The sequence below is a fragment of the Chrysemys picta genome, chromosome 20, assembly GCF_011386835.1.
Source record: "Chrysemys picta bellii isolate R12L10 chromosome 20, ASM1138683v2, whole genome shotgun sequence".
NCBI lineage: Eukaryota > Metazoa > Chordata > Testudines > Emydidae > Chrysemys > Chrysemys picta.
In genome coordinates, this window is record NC_088810.1 from 24,367,752 (window position 1) to 24,387,461 (window position 19,710).

At 52.9% G+C, this 19,710-nt stretch overlaps 1 protein-coding gene and 1 non-coding gene across 49 annotated transcripts in view; both read left to right on the forward strand.

Moving 5' to 3' along the window:
• Positions 1–19,710, forward strand: part of UBAP2L (ubiquitin associated protein 2 like) — a 49,087-nt gene that overhangs the window by 18,884 nt on the left and 10,493 nt on the right. For 16 of the 48 annotated variants that reach the window (XM_065573797.1, XM_065573784.1, XM_065573788.1 and 13 more), the window contains 13 exons: positions 1,748–1,807; positions 5,495–5,664; positions 7,094–7,179; positions 8,244–8,415; positions 9,535–9,736; positions 11,143–11,420; positions 11,998–12,170; positions 14,083–14,260; positions 15,631–15,685; positions 16,255–16,429; positions 16,923–16,995; positions 18,449–18,644; positions 19,256–19,344. In XM_065573797.1, coding sequence (XP_065429869.1) covers positions 1,748–1,807; positions 5,495–5,664; positions 7,094–7,179; positions 8,244–8,415; positions 9,535–9,736; positions 11,143–11,420; positions 11,998–12,170; positions 14,083–14,260; positions 15,631–15,685; positions 16,255–16,429; positions 16,923–16,995; positions 18,449–18,644; positions 19,256–19,344 — 1,907 coding nt within the window. The remainder of the gene's footprint in view (positions 1–1,747; positions 1,808–5,494; positions 5,665–7,093; positions 7,180–8,243; positions 8,416–9,534; positions 9,737–11,142; positions 11,421–11,997; positions 12,171–14,082; positions 14,261–15,630; positions 15,686–16,254; positions 16,430–16,922; positions 16,996–18,448; positions 18,645–19,255; positions 19,345–19,710) is intronic. The other 32 variants (XM_065573815.1, XM_065573811.1, XM_065573813.1 and 29 more) reach the window with 5 other exon arrangements.
• On the forward strand, positions 12,504–12,641 carry LOC112060085 (small nucleolar RNA SNORA58). The gene has a single exon (XR_002889372.1). It is a non-coding gene; the product is annotated as a small nucleolar RNA SNORA58 (small nucleolar RNA).

A 19,710-nucleotide genomic window follows, 5' to 3' on the forward strand; every position in this document is an offset into this window, starting at 1 on the left:
TGCAAGTCCCCTTCAGTCACGTGGATAAAATAGCAAGGGAATGGATTGTGGATTCAGGGCAGAAATTCAGTGACCTGCTTTCCTTATGCCCAATGCTGTTCTTGTTGCAAGTGTCCGGTGTGTGTTCATCGGGTTTCCTGGTAAGTTTTACTATTTGACACTTTGGGGTTATCAGTGGAAGTGTGACAGCTGGACAGTCAGATCTAGTCTGTGCACTGGAAACAGCTGAGTCGTGCAGTGCCCTGCTATGAGCTGGCGAAGGTGCTGACTGAGGGCACGGGCACACTTGCCTCTGACTGCTTCCTGGCATAGGGGCTGTGTTTTGGCACACCTGTCAGCACAGAGGACATTGTGTAAACAACCAGACGGCTGACCGGTGGCAGCTTTTCCTTGCACGTAGTGCATCCTCCTGAGGCGTGCTTTCTGCATTCAGATGTCCGCTTTCGCTGTATTCCGACACGGGAGTGCTCTGCTTCCTACCCCAAACTGTTTGCAAGATGAGATCTCAATACAGAAAGCTGGTTTCTGGGGAATCGATACTCAGGGCCTCCCAGGAGTTCTGCTCCTTGCTGAGCTGTCCAAGCACTCTTCTCTTGCCATTTTCTTGCATTGTGAAAATGGGGTTTTGTGTTTTTCATATAGACGCTGGGGGTGGGTTGTGAGATTTGAGTAGATGCAATTTTCGCAATGCAGTAACTGGACATAGTCTCATGGGACACTCTCTAATTAAAGCTAGTCTTGAGACGTCGGTGCGTTTAGAGGGGAGGTTTTCTTCCGGAGCAGTATCTTACACCACAGTGAGGTCAGAACTTCTGTGCTGCTCAGCTCTGTCCTCTGAGTTGCTCAGGTGAGCCCAAGCTCTCGCCACCATACATCAGACTTTTAAAACAGACGATTCTGACACTGTCCCGTTTGCCTGCCTGCCTCAGCCATGACAGTTCAGTTTTATTCTCCTTCTTCCAAAATACCAACTGAAGTCCTGTTATTTGTTAGTTTCCATTGAGTACGTTCTGTCTGTGTAAGGAAGGGGTTAATGTCGTAATTATGCTGTAGTTACGGTAATCTAGCAAATGCATTTTTCTGTCTCACTTTCAAAGCTGTTGTTCATGAGAATGGAGTATTGCACCTCCACAGCGTGCAGCTCTAATTTTGTTCCTCTTTTGAAGACCGGGAATAGCCTTTTCAAAACGATCACTTTTTTGGTCACAGCTTTTTAGCAGATTGAAACTCCTACTGATGGGTCTGAGACAGTGTAGCCATTTAATCTGGACTGTCAGGGGGCTGGATAAGAATCCATACCTCTGGGGCAAGGGCATGTCTGTGTTTACACTGCGTAGGATAAAAGAATGGATAGAAATGCACCACTTCTTCTTACTGCAAGTTCATACCTTTCTTTTCCAAGTAGATTTTCATTGTGTGTACACCCAAACCAGTGTTCTTAGGAAGGGTAAATCTAAACAGTCTGTAATTACTGGGTGGGGAGAGACCATTGCTTCAGTCCGCATAGAAGGATCCAGGTTTGCTTCTGTGCTACAATGTGTCCATAGTGTAATTTCATGATAAGTTCTGTACACACATGTCCTGCATGGTCATTTTGTTTTTCCATTTTAGCAGCCTTGAGCATCTCTCTTTAATTTTAGCAATATCCACAGGTACAATGTGACTGGTGTGCGTGGGGGCAATGAAACTTGTTCTCAAGCCAAAATTTCACTGGTTGTTTTTCTTTTTCTTTTCTTTTTTGTTTCAGGACTTGATTTCATTGGGGGTGAGGGCTCAAATTATCCCCGAAAATTTGACACTGCTCCTGGTATGATACATCCAGGCGCACTAACTGCCCCGGATACCTTTACTTTATAGCTTATTTTAAAAACTGAAATATCTGTGGATATGTCATTCTTATGAATATTTGATGTTTGTTCTGACTGTGCTTTTACTAATGCTGACACCTTAAATGTAAATCAGGAGCGGTTATGTCTAAAGGCACATGGGTGATGTAAATTCCAGGTTCAGCCACTGCTTGTCTGCACCCTCAGCACCACCAGGTTTATGGCCCTGACAACATCCTACCCAGTACAAGGAAGTGCTGGGCAGCTCCAGCTCCTGTCTCTCTCACTCAAATGCAAGAGTTCGGACTTGGCTAGCTCCTAGAATCCCAGGCTCAGTGATTGCAGCGCTCTGCTCCCTGGCCTCCAGAACAAGTTTCTCCAGAGGGTTCGGAATCCTGCTGCAGGTGTAATTTAGACCTTCTAGGCTCTCTCAGCACATCACTCCCACTTACAACTGCTTCTTGGTAAGCAATGCATTGATTAGTCGCTGCTGTGGCATGCCACCACGCCTCCTTCCTGTGCACAGATGTGCCCGAGGTTCCTGGGTTTCTGAGATTCCTTGCACACTTGATGCCTCAGAGATTTAGGGCTTTGTCACTTTGCCTCCTGCCTTTGGGATCTTTACTATTACGCACTTTAAGACCTGAAGGGCCCATTAGATCATCAGTTCTGAGCTCCTGTGTCACACAGGCCGGAGAATTTCACAGTCATCCCTGCATTGAGCCCACTAGCTTGCTTGACTAAAGCAGATCTTCCAGAAAGGCAGCCAGTCTCAATCTGAAGACTTCAAGGGATGGAGAATTCACCGCTTTCCCGTGAAACGTGAAGACTAAAGGGGGAAAGCTTTGCCGCTGAAGTCCAAGCCTGTTTTTCTGGATGAGGATCCTCTGAGTGTTCGGGTGCAGGTTTTCCATTACCCGCTTCTCCTCCCAGTTTTCCGCCCGAGATTAAGCCTGCATGTCCCTTTCGTCTGCAGTTTCCTGTTCCTTTATGGCCGGTTTGCAGCGCTGAGCTGAGACCTCCAGCAGTGGGTAGCGCACAAGCTGTTCGTGTGAACCCAGCTGCGGGAGTTCTGCCATTCAGTGTTGCACCCCTTTGTGTGTGCATCTGGATTGACATTCCAGGACATGGAGCTTCTCGGGCCCAGTCGCTCTTCTCTGAATTAAGTCAGTGAGTATCCAGCTAGTGACTTGTGGCACCTGCAGGCCTCCTGGTCAGTTACGGGAGCAGCAGACTTCGATGTTAATGTTGGAGAGATGTCAGAAAAGAAAAGAAATGGGGCCCCCGAGGAGTCCCTCTCTTCAAGCTTAGGGCAAGTACACCAGGGCACCGGGCTGTCCAGAAGGAACGGCTAGCTGCTGTTACAGGAGCAGGCTCTGTGTCTGGGAAGTCACCTGAGCCACTCTCCGGTACTAGCTGACTCAATTGCTGCACCTCTGCTGCCTTGACAATGGATAATATTCCTCCCAGCCAGCTCCTTCCCTAAGAGAGAGGAGCAACGGCCCTGGAAGAGACTCTTTCAGCAGGCGGGAGAGGGCAGGGCGGGCAATCTCCTGTCTTTCTGAATAGGACACCGTCTTGAGTGTCAGAGGGCTGGATTCGCTGGAGATCTCGCCTGGCCAGGAGCTCAGTGGGACGTTTGGTGTATTTTCAGCAAGGTAGATATACAGTGTGCTGGTTAGGAAACCATCCATTTCCTTTCGGGAGAGCATCTTGGATAGAAAGCAGCTCTTTGCATACACTCCTCCTTCCCTCCCCGTGCACAAGAAATCTCGGACTGGGCTGGACTGGGTATGTGACCCCTCTGAAGCAGCCTGGTAGGGGAGATGTTTTGGAGTGTAGCGAAAGCCTCTCTCATGGGTCTGGAAGCTGAAGAGTTTAGCTCAGCCTTCCCTGCCCCTCTGCTCTTCCTCTTGTTCCCAAAAGTGAGCTGAGAGGGGGGAAATAAAATGGAGCCCAGGGCCATGTCCCTCAGCACAGGCTCTGTTTCTTGCTTTCTGCCCATCGCAATTGGATTGCGGTGCCTAGCCTCTGCCTGGGTAGGGAGACGGGCTCTCGTGCCTGAAGGCCTGGAAAGGAGCCGTCACACCGCTGCTGAGGGAGCAAAAAAGCAGATGAGAAATGGGGAAAGCTGGCGTTAACTCTTCCCCACCCCCCAAAAGGTAGCATGTACTCTTCCCCTGCCTGTGTTCTAGCATCTGGGGCGCGGGGGGGGGGGGTGTTTCTAAGTGTGGGGTGCCTGGAGGCTGCAAGGACCCAAGGGGTTAAACTGGATTAATGTTTTGATCCTTAATAGAATAAAATATTTAGAGTTTGAATAGGCTCAGTTTGCCAGGCAAAATAAACAATAGGCTTTGCTAGTAATTTCCTTCCTTGGTGCTCTCAAGCAGCTGCATCTCTGGAACTGGGAGACTTTTCAAATCTTGGCCTGACAACGATAGACTCTCTGGAAATTCCCCCCCCCCCCCCTCCAAATCTGGGAGGGTTCAGACTAGCCTCTAAGAACCAGAGACCAACATGTTCCACTTTTACACGTTCTAAAAAGCTCGTCAGCTGATTAAGGTGGTGTCATGGGCAGAACTCGTCCTATTCTTGTAAATGTCTATAGAATTAACCCTGTTGGCTGTGTGGCTTTTTTTATTTTATTTTATTTATTTTTGGTTAGTCTGGTTTGTATGGGTGAAAATGACCTGCCGAAAAGTGGCAGGCTGCTTTTGTGCCGATTTTCCTGATGTGAAATGCTCCCCCTCTCCTCCCACCCCAGGACCCAAAATTAAGTTTCTAGTGGACTCTGAAGTGAGCATGCTACGCCCAGAGTGCTCAGTTCAAACTGAGGTGTGTGCATGTATGGGGGGGGGGGCAAGGGACTTGGAACTGGCTTGTAGGGGATGCAGTGAGGTTAAAAACAAATTAAAAAAAAAAGTAAATTTCTCTATATTTACAAATCAAACCTTGGAGCGTTGAAACCGACACGATGATCTTTTCACTGCAGTATTTTATCTGTTCACCTTTTGCATTTGTCTGAAATTGGGCAAGGAAAATTCATGAATCACAGATTCCTAGTAGATTTCACTTTCAGAGTCTCATGCACTATGCAAAGTGCCCCCCGTGTTGGGTTTCAAACACTGCAGGGAAACGTTCTCATTGAAACAAAAATAAACCCAGGTAAACATTTCAGTTCTTGGGTCTTATAAAAGTCCCTGAAACTTGGGACTGAACTTTGATCTGATGGTGTCCTTTTAAGAAAACCCAAATGATTACTAGCCAGTCTAGCTGCATGGTGATGTCCCACAAGAGAGCTGGACTTCGGCACCACCTCTGGCAGAAGACACTCTAGAGGTGGTGCTCTTGGTCTCTGCTGGGCTGGGGGTAGCTGGTTGTGGGTGCAGCTTCTGCAAGGAGAGGGGGAAGCAGGAAAACTGATGGTTCTGAGCAAAGGGGCTGGGGAAGAACCCAGGGAGCTCCCTGGCTAAACCCAATACCCTGAATTTCTGCTTTGGTGTTGGGGTGTGTCTGTGCGAAGCCTTTCTTAGCCTCTCGCCTGTGCCTGGTTGGTGAGTAAGAACCCAGCCAGCTGCCTGCTATGCTCCCAAACCACTTTCCTGGCTTTTGTAAGAAATGGGGCTACGACACGCAGCAAACTTCCCAAACTCTTGCTTTCCTTGTAGGTGCATGGAGGACAGCGACGGAGGAATGGGGAACAGAGGACTGGAATGAAGATGTAGGTACTCTCAATCCCCTCCCCATGATAGAAGGGGAACAAAACCTGCTAGCTGAGGACTGTAGGAATAGCCCCAAACCAGGCTCCTTGTTCCAGGAACTGCACTGCACGACTCAGGTGGATTAAATATTGTCGCTACCGAACTCTGTGGAAAGTTAACACTGCGAGTTTGCAGCTTGGAAAGCTCGGCCTTGTGGATCTGTAATATCTACTCTGGGGCTGGGGGGAGGGAGTCTGGGTGCAGAATGTCAAGTACCTTTGCTTGTCTTTATTGCCAAGGTTGTGCTTTTTATGCCCATTTCCAGGAGCTCTGAGCTCTTCCTTCTGTGTTAATCTGTGGCTTGTCTCATTTTCATCTTGTTGCTTTATCTGTGTTCTCGGCATCCAATTCCACTGCTTCAGAAGAAACTTTGCCTTGGTTTTTAAAGTTCTCCTAACTTTGGCCCTGATCCAGCTGCCATTTAAATCAAGGGAGAGTTTTGCTATCACCTTAAATGGCTGCAGGACTGAGCCCTTTATTGTACATTTTTTCACTTCCTTTCAGCTGGGCAGCTGGAGTTGACAGCAAAGGAAAAGGCATTCATTCTTCAGGCGCTGTCCGAAGGAAGTGTTAGTGCTGTGTGTAGAAACACAGGCAGTTAGAGCTGTTCCTGCGCTCATCAGGTCTCTGCTTGAAGGCAGTCTGGACACCCTTTCTTGTGTTACATGAAGGCCCTTTGCACGCAAAGCAAACGCTCTGGCCTGGGGATGGTTTTCTGTGATTTTTTTTTTTTTTTTGCCATTACTTGCAGAGGTGCTTGCAACCGTTCTTGGGCTTCTCTCTCAGGGATAAAAGCTGTTTGTATACAAATATAGTCCACTCTAAACTATGTGGTTGGTGGCTGCTCTAAAACGTCCCGTCCCTCTATCCTGAGCATTCCTTAGGCTTCAGACAGTAGTTACTGGGGCTGTAGAAAGCAGACTGCCCCTTTGCTGGTTGTAGACCCACTTCGGCTTGTCCGTTGACGTGAGTGAAATGCAAGCACGTGCTGAGGGGCTTTGCTGGCTCGGGGCCTAACTTAGCAGTTCTTCCTCACCGCCCGAGCAGGCCTGTGGGTCCTTGGCCCGTAGCCAGTAGTCCTCACCTTGGCTGTGGGAATTGAGGCCTAGCTGACTCTCCTCTCACAGATGTTTCCTCCTCCATGTCGGGTGGGTTTGGGGTGCTGCACTTGGTGAGTTTCCAGATGCCCGTTTCCCAGCGGATTTTTCACTGACTGAGGGGCTGCCCGCACTGAGTGGAAATGCTGTCTAAGCCTGGCAGCTGATTGACTGAGTCATTGAGGAGGGTGAACCCAGGCAAAACCAAGGGCTGGCTGCTTCTGATCAGCACCAAACATAGTATCAGCGCTAACGCCACACGCTGATTCTTGTGGGATGCCATGAGCGAACCTTCCTGCACATGTTCTGCCCAGCCCCCGTTTCTTTGCGTTAACTTTGAAATCTCTTTTATTTGGAGCCCTAAAGCATGGTTCTAATATGTGGGTTACCTCCCTCTTCTGTCTTCTAGCTTTCGGAGACCAAGATCTTCACTGCCTCCAATGTGTCTTCAGTGCCTCTGCCTGCAGAGAATGTGACAATCACAGCTGGCCAGAGGTGATGGCTTAATAACAATGCTATGGCAATAGCGATATGGTGGTCTGGGGGCAGGGCATTGCTTCATAGAACCATAGGGTTAGAAGGGACCGCAAGGGTCACCTAGTCTAACGCCCTGCCAAGGTGCAGGATTTGTTGTGTCAGATGGCTATCCACTTGGACAAAATTGAGGAGCTCTGGATAAGGTCACGTGGGTTTGAGTGGAAGGGCTAAGTGCTTGGAGCTCAGGTTTGGAAGCCAGGAATTCCCAAGTTCTGTTATAATCTCTGGCATGGGCTCATCAAATTCTCCCTTTATAAAACAGCTTTGAGATTTTCAGAACAGACTAAGGGATTTAGGCACATCTATTGATTTTCATGACAGGCATGTGTCTAAACTCCCTAGACCAATTTGAACGTCTCAGCCAAGATGTTTAACTACTTCCCAGGAGGATGTGAGGGTTATTCATGTCTGTAGAAAGCTTTGAGTTCCTCCAAAAGGTCCGATCAAAATTCAGACTTATCCCTGTGTAGATTTATTCTTGCAGACAATTAATTGAGCTCAACATGTAAGTGAAAACCATTAACATGTCAGTTGTTGGTCCCAGGAAAACAGTTACATCAGTGGCCTGTTCATTTATTAGTCAAGGTTTCACCTGCTTGGATGTGACTCTGTTTTGTGTAACTTAATTTGATTGCCCTGCATTACCAAGCATAAACTTTTCTGTCTCTGTCCATTATGTTGCTTGCCAGACTTTTCTTAGTAGTTTGGCAGGGTTACATTCGCTCCACTTACTCAGCCTAGCCGATAAGTAGCACAGGTGTGTCTTGCCCAGATGCCCATACATTATAGTTGCTCTTAGGCCTGGTTTTTCCTTTTGGTTTCTTGTAGTAGGTACAGGTGGCTGCTCCTTTCAGTCGGCCCTTTGAGATTGCTAGAGACCGTTGCTGAGGTGGTGGTGTGTGACTTTGTGAGGTCACGGGGGCGGGGAAGGATGTTCTTGGAGGGAATAGACCGCTATTAACCCTCAAGGGATGGTACGGCTCCTGTTAATCTTGGTGGTTTCATCCTTTTCCTTCTCCCAGAATTGATCTTGCGGTGCTGTTAGGAAAGACTCCCTCTTCTCTGGAAAATGAGTCCTCAAACCTGGATTCAACCCAGGCTCCTTCTCTTGCCCAGCCTCTTGTGTTCAGCAATTCCAAGCAGACGGCTATATCCCAGCCTGCATCTGGGAACGCCTTCCCTCATCACAGCATGGTAAGGAAGCTGCCACTCACCTCTGCCTAGGCACGGCAGGGGGCCTGTGGACTTCACTGGTTCTCAGCCACCTTCTGAGACCCTCTCTGTGCGTAATAGGGGAGGGGCAGAGTGGGTGCAACCATTTAGTTGAGAATCCCCGAGCTGCGTGACTTACAGCTTCAGCGTGCGCTCCTGGCTCCCGATGTTGAGTTCATGGGAATTAGGTGACTGAGCAGGGTAGCCTCAGTGCGGGAGCAGTGTTCAGTCCTTGCTAACGCTAGGCCACGTGCCTCTTTCTCCCTACAAAAGAGGAAAAGTGAATCCCAGAGCCTGTGAGCGGCTGTGAGCTGTGTTATCTGAAAGGGCGACTGAGGGGTGGTAACCACAGCAAGGGAGCATGCCCCGAGTGTGTCTGGGCAGCTGGGCCTGCTGAGTGTCTCCCGTTCTGTACTTCCCTCTGGAGGCTTCACAGAGAGCCGATTTCTCCCTCTCAGGGAGGTGACTTGTCCAAGGACAGACCCTGGTTTCAAAGCACCAAATGTGCCTGTTCCTTAAGGCAGGTGAGTGCTGCCATTGTGCTCTGTCCTGCGTGTCCCTCCCCCACTCAGTCCCTGCATCTCAGGCATGGCTTGTGCCGGGTTGGTTCTTGGCCAACCAGCAGCCGAACACAGGGGTACCCCGCAGCCGCTGAGAGCCCAGCAGTGCTGTATTGAAGAGCGAAGAAGGGAATTGTTGAAATGGTCCCAGAGAGGTGCCTGGAGCTGGACAACTGCTTCTTTGTGTCGCCCTGGCAGAAAGATTGGGAGGATAACGATGGGTGGCATTTCCCAAAGCACCTATGTGACTGGGGAGCAGGAGCCCCCTGGACTTTCATTGGCACTTAGGGATTCTTGCAGATCCACCTGTTACCTTTATTGGAGAGCTCAGCTGTGCTGCGTCCATCCCCTTAACCTGGCATCACACGCAGTGCAGGGCAAAATACGAGCATAAAGCCTCTCGTTCCAGACAGCACCCACCATACATCCACTGGCAGCACAGCCTGTGTGTGAAACAGGCAGCGCAGGGCACTCAGGGCTGCCCTTGGCAATCTTAGCCCCTGCTTTTAGTGGTGACTTTCCCTTTCCTCGTTAACCCCAGGTGAGCATGCTAGGGAAGGGGTTTGGAGACGTCGGAGAGGCCAAAAGCAGCAGCACCACAGGCTCTCAATTCCTGGAGCAGTTCAAGACCGCTCAGGCTCTGGCGCAACTAGCGGCTCAGCACGCCCAGCCTGGCGGGAGCAACACCTCCTCCTCCTGGGACATGGGATCCCCGGCGCAGTCCTCGGCTCTCGTGCAGTACGGTAAGGTTCCCGGGCGGGGAATGGATCGCAGCCAGGGCTGCAGTGGGTGGCGTGGAGGAGCGAGCCCTGGAGCCTTTGGGCTCATTGCCATTCAGAAATAATCTCTGGGAACATGCATCTGATTGGAGAGTAATTATGGCTCATTAAGACACTGTCAGGGTCTTTCCTCGTCCCTTCTCCGCTCCCAGCCGCCGAAATGAGCCCATTGTACTGCCAGCCTGCCACACGGACACTCACCCACAGGCATCTGCTGACCGGTCCCCTGGCCATTTCCGTAGCCTGGCATGTTCTCTAAATGCAGAGATCTGTAGAGGGGAATTTGGTGAGTGGTGGCCTCAAGTCCTGGGAGTCCAGGAGCAAGCCTGCGGACTAGATCTCCGAGACACAGGCATGTGTCACCTCCGTCTGCTGGAGGGAGCTGGGCTGCTGATCTCATCGGCCCCTTGGAAAGGAAACTAGCCTGTGCTGGTGGCTCTCATGCCAGAGCCCAGTGGGGAAAGGAAGCGATTTTCCTGGCCCTGGGGAATGCCTGCGATACAAGAGCAGCTCTAGCGGTTCTGCGCTTCGAAGGTCTCTCCAAGCCCTGCATGGTCTAGTGCTGATGCTGTTCTTTCAGCTCCTACACGTTGTTTCTTGCTCGGGGAAATGGCTCTGGTTCAAATATGAGCTGAGGAAAAAACTCAGCCCTGTTCCAGCAGCCGCCGGTGTTGGCATCCTCTGAGCGTTTCAGATCAGGAGCCCCAGAGCAGAGGCAGAGAGAATGGGAGTCGTGTTTAGTAAGCCGTGGTGCTGAGGGGTGCAGGAGGTGCAGCCGTGCTCAGGGGAGGAAGGCCTGGTGTTACTTGCTGGGTACGCGGTAGGTGAAGCAAAAGAACTGGGCAATCCAATGCAGCCAAACTTGCAGAGGAGGGCAGGGAAGCAAAGCCAGGTTTCTGCGAGAGGTGGTGTTCCGTGCTCTCGTGTGAGAGGCATTTGCAGTTGTTCTGTGATGGAGGAGCTCTGCTGACTAGATCTGCTTCCTTCCTCCCCTAAACTTCATGGCAAGAGCTGCAGCGAGGCCTTGCACGCTGAGCTGAAAGGTGGAGTGCTCGACACCTCAGCACGCCGCCCGTGGAAGAGGGCAGGGGTCTGGTTCGAATGCTGGACTGGGAGGCAGGGCTCCTGCAGTTCTTTTCCCAGCAATGCCCCTGACTCCCTTGGGAGTGGTATTCCCCATGTAGGAGGGGCCTAATATCTCCCTGGAGGTTAACTAACTGTGTGAAGAGCTTTGAGATGCTCGATGAAAGGCTCCAGGGAGGGGGCAAGGTCCGAATCATTTATTTCATTACTGAAACCTAGAAGGGGCAGGACTAGCGTTCGCTCTCACAAAACAACCGGTATTGATCCAACCTTGTTTTGTGGGGCAGATCTAAAGAACCCGACGGACTCATCCGTTCACAGCCCCTTCACCAAGCGTCAGGCTTTCACGCCAGCCTCAGCGATGATGGAGGTGTTCATGCAGGACAAGCAGCCTGTGGTGACAGCCTCTACAACGGCACCGCCCCCACCATCTTCCCCTCTGCCCAGCAAAACCAACCCTGTTCCCCAGATGTCCCCGGGGTCATCGGATAACCAGTCCTCCAGTCCCCAGCCAGTGCAGCAGAAGCTCAAGCAGCAGAAGAAGAAAACCTCCTTGACATCTAAGGTATGGGGTGTGCAGGGAGGTGGCAGCAGGATCGAGGCAGAGCTGTGTGGAGTTGTAGCAGCCTCCCACCCTGTTAATGGGAGTGGAGCTGGATTTGACTACCCTGAGTTGGATTAGGCTCTTCGTAGGCTTCTGTGTTCCAGGCTGAACAGATTCATGTTCACAGCATAATCCGGAGCGCCCAGAGCACCTGCAGACCACAGGGGAGAGCGCGTTCGAAATTCCAGCAGGGTGAGGGTGGGTGTCACTGAAGTCAAGTCTGGGGTTCTCAGTATCTCAGTATCTGACTGCAGAGTTGTAACCCTGCAGACATCCGTGTAGGTGAGCCCCTGTGGCCTGATCCCTGTATTCTGGGGCTGCTGGTCAGCTGACCTCGCTCTAGCATCCTGACACTGAAGTGTGGGGCGGGCTGAGGTCAGAGCCCTCCTGTGCACATGTTGAATTTTCTCTGCCCGCTTCAGTCTGATGTGGTGGTCAAGGCGGTTGTCCCTGCAGGACGCTCGCACGAAGTCCCCTTTGCCCAGTTCGGTTGTCCTTGCAGTGACTTGCCTTTCAGGGACCCCTCCTTCCTTTGCAGATTCCTGCTCTCGCGGTGGAAATGCCTGGCTCAGCAGATATCTCAGGGCTAAACCTGCAGTTTGGGGCATTACAGTTTGGTTCGGAGCCTGTTCTCTCGGAGTACGAATCAACGCCCACGACGAGCGCCTCTGTGAGCCAGTCTCAAAGCAGCCTCTACACCAGCACTGCGAGGTAAAGGCCTGGGGCGCGCAGGGAAACACCCCAATGCCCATGGTGGACAGAGGCAGGTAGCACTTGCTTCTTAGCCATTAGGGGCAGCCTTGCTTCCAGCTCCATCTGGGTCTCAATGGCCCTGCTATAAAGAGCCTCTATGCTCTAACCCATTGTAGGGTCAGGAGGAGAAACCGCTTCACCCTTACCATAGGGGCACCTTGTTTGTACTGCTGAGATTCTGGAGTCTCCTGTACCAGCCACAGCACAGTGGGGCGGGAGTTTCCTTGGTGTCCAAGCTGCCTGTGTCAATGAGCTGACCCTGCAGCCTGCTCCGGGAGCTCCCGAACCATACTGCATACCAGTAGACCCTTTCTGGCTGGTCTCATAGCCATAAAGGGGGGACAGCGTATGCAACAGTAAACAGTTAAGTTGCCAGCGGACTCATTCAGACAAACCTATGGCTGATTGGCCTGCGGTACTTAAACAGAAAGTAAATTCGGGCAGGTTTCCTGCTGCCGTTAAACCACTCCCTGCGAATAATGAGAGGGGAATCCCAGCACAACTGCGCCTTGTTCCAGGTGAACAGGTTCAGTGTGCCGCCTTCTTCACACTATAAATACAGACTGTGGAGACTTCTGTAGCAAGCCGGGCGAGAGCTGAGCATGTCTGTCCGTTCAGACTGAGCGTGCCTTGTCAGATGGAAGGGTTCTCACCCCAGGCTGGCTAGCTGATCCTCCTCCGAGAGCTGCTGCCACTCCCAGTCCCTAGCATCCCTTATTGCGCAACAACATTGCCCCCAACGAGATGCTGAACAGGAAGCCGTTGGCCCTTTTGTCCCGGCGGAGTTACTGGAGATGTCTGGCCTTCAGGCCGGGGAGTGGAGGAAGCAGTCATGGTTTGTGAGAGTAAATGGGCCCTCAGGAGCTCTAATGTAAACAGTGACTTACAGCTGAGCTGCCTGCCCCAGCCCCTTCCTGTGCAAGGTCCGTGGCACAGCAATTCCCAAGGGTTTCAGTGACGTCTGGGTTCTGTGCGATTACTGCTCAGAGCTGGGTGGAATGGTGGAAGAGCTGGGGAAGACCTGTAACGTTCGGCAGTTCCTCCTCCAGCCATTGCCGTGTGTCCCCGGTTTATGTGCTTGTCCAGTCTGATTTTACATAGATTTGTATCCTCTCTCCTTATCAAACCTCTGAGTCTGTCAGAAAGGGGAAAACTTGCCTGGATTTTTCACGCTTAGTTTTATTCCGAGCATTACAGACCCGTTAGCCTAGAGATACTCAGACCTCAGTGGTTCAGGAGCCAAATTAGCCATCAGCATTACCCAAGAGTCGCAGTTGTGGGAATTCATGTTTCATTTACTAGAGTGCTATAAATTCATATTTAAACAGCCTGGCCGGGGAAATGTAGACAATTCTCACAGCAAAATGACTGACCAAGTAGTATTGTTTTATCGACTACAGCTGGTTAATAACCTAGTAAAAGCATCCTGATTGGTTAATAACTTTAGTTAGTGATTAAATCGCACAGGGGTTTAATATCCTGTGCTGCAGATAGCTGCAGGCGAGCCATTAAAGAGCTGCTGCAAGCCGCACTCTGAGTATCCCTGCATTCGCCGGTCCTCACAGCCTCCTCCTAAGTACTAGCTCCATTGTATGGGGGAGAAAAGGAAGCCCAAAGAGATGAAGTGACTTGGCCTGGGCCACACAGAGAGTCAGTAGCGTCAGAACTTGGGCGTTCCTGGCTTCCAGTCCAGTGCTCAGTCCACAGCACCACAAGCCTTTTTCAGTGAGTCTCTCTCTGTGGCTGGGCCGTCCCTCGGCTGGGTTTGATCAGCTACGTTGGTTAGCACATTTAAGCAAAGGCTCGAGGCTGCCAGCCCAGCAGGGTCATTTTGGAGAGAAAATAAACGCCTTCCTTTCTTTCTGTGTAGTGAATCTTCGTCCAATCAAAGCCAGGAGTCTGGTTACCAGGGCGGCACAATACAGACAGCAACGTATACCTCCCAGAACAGCGCTCAGGGACCACTGTATGAACAGAGATCCACCCAGACCAGGCGATACCCAAACTCCATCTCCTCCTCGCCCCAGAAAGACCTGACCCAGGCCAAGGTAGGGAGCTGGCCTTGACTGCCTTCCGGGGCCAGCGCATCCCCTCTCGGTGGTGCTGTCTTACCGTGGGAGAGTGTGAAACCCTGTGTGGAGGGGTGGCTGTAATTCTGCAGGACAGGAAAGGCGTAAGAGAAATCAAAAAGCTGATAACTGGGCCCTGCAGATCCCGGCAGAGGGAGAGCCGAGTGCTCCGCTTTGCTGGCTTGCTATGGAAAAGCCCTCTCCTCTGCCTGAGCTAGGGGCTAGCTGCTGTCCTCACCACAGGATGTGATGGTTGTCTGCAAACTGGCCTTGCTCAGGACTGAAGGAGGAGAGGTGGGAGTGGGTCACTTTAAATGGAGAGGTGAGTGAGGAAACCCGTGATTCCACTGTAACTTCCTTGCAAAATCTGCACCACCAGCTAGTGGCAGGGTCTGTCAATATTTGTTGTAAATTGGAGCTTTATCGTTCATTTAGCCCCAAGTAGGCATAGGTGTAATCCGGGCCTTGGAGCTGCAGTGCGGCCCCCTGGGTGCTGGTGTGGAGGGTGCGTTTGCAGTGCCAACAGTGGCTGATCTAGTTATTTCTTGGGATGGGGAATGTGTGGGATTTTCTCTTTCCTTCCCGTGATCCCTAGTGTCTCCCCTCTCTCTGGCCAAGGGCTGCACACAGCGTCCTGGAGCCTGCCACGCCACACCTGGGTCAGCTGCTGAGAGGACTGGTGCTGCTGCTTGGAGAGTCTGTCCCTTTCTGGTCATCCCTGCAGGCTGCTCGGGGTGGCCTGGTGACCTCTCTGGGTGGGGTGGGAGAATCGCCTCGAGGATTCTTTAGTGTCGCCTCTTGTCTTGTGGAATGTGATAAATGTACTGAGAACCCCTCACAGTTGGTCACATGTCATGTGCCTGCCGAATGCACTGGTATCAAGCGTCCCAGCGCTGAGATTTGTTCGCCTGCAGTGAAATTCACTGGTGGCCAAATGCAAACTGACAGCCAGTTCTGCTTTTCACACACACCTGTAGTACTCCCTGCAGAAGGGTAATGCTGAGGGTGAGACTGTACATTCCTATGGATCACAAAACTATCCAGACTGGGAACAGTTAATGGAAACGTCTGTGTTGGAGGCGATGCAGACCTCTTGATCAGCGCTTGAGCCGGCCTCTTCTAGGGATTAGGAGGTTTCTTGCACCTTTCTCTGAAGCATCTGGTACTGCCCATGGTCCGAGGGGAGCCTGAACGAGGTTAGCCTCGTGTCCGATCCAGTCTGACAATACGTACGGTCACAAGTCTGCTCCGGGAGCTATTGTGTGGGCCTGGAGGGGAGTGAAACAAATGCAGAGGGGTCAGTGAGGACAAGCTGCAGCCTTTACCGAACTCTCCCCTTTCTTTTCCAGAATGGTTTCAGCTCTGTGCAGCCCACGCAGTTACAAACCACGCAGGCCGTCGAAGGTGAGTGCCAGCATGACATGCGGGGGGTTGGGTTTGCTCACACCACATGTCCCCTGTGCTCCTTTGGGGGTTGTGAGCAGCAGCCTTGATCCAGGCTGGCAGAAAATCCTCACCGTGCTGGCCCGCTCTGTGCTGCTTGTTTGATTGGCTTACCCTAAAATGTTCTGTCTTTTACCACTTGCCTCTGTGACTTTGGGCAGGTCACTTAACTTGTGTGCCTGTGAAGTGGGACAGTCTATTCCCGATGATGATCCTTGGCCCTTAGCAAGGGCTTTTTATTCCTAGATCTCAGCTCTGTGTGAAGCTGGATAAGGATCATCGCTTCTGTTTTACAGTTGAGGGAAACTGAGGCACAGAGGTGCAGTGGCTTGACCATGGTCATGCAGCAGGTCAGCAGCAGAGACAGAAGTAAGCCCCAGGTCTCCCATCTCCTAGTTCTATGCTCTCGCCGCCAGTTCATGCTGCATCCCCTTCCTCCACGGGCTGTTGGGAGGGGGAATGTTACAGGTGGAAAGTGCTGGTGTTCTTCCAGTGCTCAGAAGGCCCCTAACCACAGCTTTCATTCATAGGTGCTCCAGGCCCTGTGGTGAAATCAGATTCCCCCTCTGCCCCCAATATCGCACCTCTGAACGATGCAGTATCCGCATCATCCCTGCTGACAACAGCCAGCCAGCACTCATCAGCTCTGAGTAGCCTGAACCACGCTGAGGAGCTCCCCAGTACGACCACCGCCCAACTCAGCAGGTGAGCTCGGGGCATTCCAATCGCTGGAGAAGCAGAATGCTAGGCCCTGTACAGAAGTGGTGAGTGGAGGGGACCACTTGCTGCCCATGTGGGGATGCGGCACCCCTCCTCTCTCCAGAGGGGCCTCCAGGATCCCCTCACTCCGACACCATGTGATGGAGCTTCAGTCATTCTTGGCAAGAAAAGGTGCCCCTTCCTCTACCTGGCCAAGGTGTCAGGGAAGCACTGGCTCCACCAAGGAAAGTGCTGTCAGGGGACCTTCCCTTGAAATGTCCCGTGCTGTTTGCCTGGGAAGCAAGCCCAGCTTTGCTGCCAGGGACTGGACTGCACCTGGCTTCCATGTCTCTTGTCCATCCCAAACGCGGTCCGGTCCTGGCACCTGACGTTTCCTGTGGAGGAAGAGAATGGAGCTGTGTGGTAGCATTGGAGGGGGAGTGGAGCCCTGCTGTCTAACTCTGCGGTTGGCTTGACAGCTTTTTCTCTCCTCCTGCAGCACGTTACCCACCCAGCAGAACAGCCTCTCCTCGTCCACGTCCTCTGGGCGCACATCAACGTCAACTCTTCTGGTGAGTCCAGATGCTGCAGTGCAGATCTGCTAAGGCACTGAGCACCTGTGACTCCGGCCCCACTCGCTGGAAATATGGGTGCACCGTCCCCTGGGAAAGCCAGGCCCCGGTGCAGCAGCAGGCGATGTGTATAACCTAGATCTGGTGGCAGAACTGCCCACAGCCAAGTCACGAGGGCAGCCAGTCAGTCTGAGATGGGGCGGGGCTCAGCCAGGTTGGCCATGGAGGGGGCTGGGTGGCGATCTAAAGGTTATGCGGGGGGGGGATTGGTTTCAATATATTGCATGCCTGTCCGTGGCTCCAGGCAAGAGGAGGCCGTGCCTGTTTGTCGCATACCAATAGCTCCTTACTAGCTTGCTGTAGCCATTAAGGGAGGAGCGTATGCCACAGAAACCCGGAGTTGCAACCAGATGCAGTCAGACTAGACTGTGGCTGATTGAACTGCAGCGCTCCGACATACCAACTGCTGGCAGTGCTGAAATCCTGGGCCCAGACACCGCTCTCCTGGGATTGCTCTGGAGCTGCCCTCGGCATGTTTAAATCCCCGGCGGAGGCTCTGGACTGTTTGCTTATGGGAGCAGGGGAGGGTCTGGTTTCATTGGAAGCATCAGGGGGCTGGGTGTTCCTGGGACATTGCTCTTACCCCGGTAACACATGGCATGAGCGGTCCCTTTCTCCTGGTCTCTCTTGCAGTGCTATGTTGTTCCCTGTGTGCTGGGGCAGGCTCCGGGCTCGCTTAGGAGTTTAGCTCCCTTTTTAATTATGGGTCTTTTCAGTACTGCCCCTTCCAGACCGAAGGGCCTTTCCATCCTGTATCAGTAGCTCGAAGAGCCTTGAGTCTCGGGGTGGTTTCTCATGCTGGCTGTTGGGCAGCCAGTTCCCCAGGCTGTGACTGTGGCAGTTTGACGTTCGAGGATCCCACCTGAGTCCGAACAGGGAATCTGCCAGAGGGACGGCTCTTTGCAGAGTCGGTGACGGGGTGTGGAAGAGCCAACAGCGTCTTGCTTCAGTGGATTTTCTCCCCCATCTTCCCCTTGTCCTTGTCCCCCAGCTGCCCGTTTGGGGGTGCTGGAGGGGTAGGGGAGCCCTTAAAACCTGGGACCGTAAGATTTGCCCTGGTGGCTGAGGGGAGGTTTCGGGCGGGTTTTGTTTTCCTAGTGTAGGTAAACTCCTCCACTTTGTGACTTTGGGAGCTGCTGCGCTGGGTTTCCCTGGCTGCGTTTTGTTCTGCCTGCAGCCACGTGGTACCGTTTGTTAGCCGGAGCCGTGTAACTAAAACCAGGCCTGCGCATTGGGAGAGCCGCATGCCCAGTGCACCAGCAAAGCCAGCTCGCTGCTGCAGTTAGGGATTTCCCCCCTGCATACTGCTCCTGCGGGGGGGTGGTTCACCCCCGCTTGGCTACATGGAGACTGCCTGGGCCTCTAACTCTCTCTCTCCCCACCCCCCCTTTAGCACACTAGTGTGGAGAGTGAAGCAAGCCTCCATTCTTCTGCTAGCACTTTTTCCACCTCCTCCAGCACAGTCTCGGCTGCCCCACCTGTGGTCAGCGTCTCCTCCAGTCTGAGCAGCGTCAGCAGTCTGGGCCTGAACCTCAGCAACAACTCCACCGTGACAGCCTCCACGCGCAGCTCTGTGGCCACAACATCAGGTGCTGGGGGCGGGGGGGGGGCGAGAAGATGATCTGGTACTGGGGGAGGGGGGCGGGCGAGAAGATGATCTGGTACTGGGGGAGGGGAGGGCTGCCGGGGCGGGGGGGCGAGAAGCTGATCTGGTACTGAGGGAGGGGAGGGCTGCCGGGGAGGGGGGCGGGCGAGAAGATGATCTGGTACTGGGGGAGGGGGGCGGGCGAGAAGATGATCTGGTACTGGGGGAGGGGAGGGCTGCCGGGGAGGGGGGGGGCGGGGAGAAGATGATCTGGTACTGGGGGAGGGGAGGGCTGCCGGGGAGGGGGGGGGCGGGGAGAAGATGATCTGGTACTGGGGGAGGGGAGGGCTGCCGGGGAGGGGGGGGCGGGGAGAAGATGATCTGGTACTTGGGGGAGGGGAGGGCTGCCGGGGAGGGCGGGGCGGGGAGAAGATGATCTGGTACTGGGGGAGGGGAGGGCTGCCGGGGGGGGGGGGGGGGGGGCGGGGAGAAGATGATCTGGTACTTGGGGGGGCGAGAAGATGATCTGGTACTGGGGGGGGTAGGGCTGCTGTGGGGGGTGGGGAGGGTGAGAAGCTGATCTGATGTTTGTTTCACTGTGTTTTCCTCCTTCAGGAAAAGCCCCTCCCAACCTCCCTCCTGGAGTTCCACCATTGTTGCCTAATCCGTACATCATGGCTCCAGGGCTCTTACATGCCTATCCGGTGAGTGGGGCTCTGGGGAGCCGGCTGCCGCATGCCAGTAGATCCTTCCTAGCTCTCTCTGTAGCTAGCAAGGAGGGACAGTGCATGCCAGAGGAATCAGAGTTGGTACCAGATGCAGTCAAGCAGACACCACCTGGTTGAACTTGCAACATAAAACTCTTACAAAAGCTAATCAATGGGGCTCCGCTAGGTGGGAGGCCCCTGGGCTGTGAAAGGGCCCTGCGGGAGGGAGCAATGTTTGTGCAGGGGTAAGTGTCACTTGGTGGAGATGACTGCAGGGGTGTTCACTCGGTCAGCGTCGCTAACCTCCAGCAAGTAGGGCATGTACAGACCCCCCCCACCCCCATGCAATGCAGAGCGAGGAGC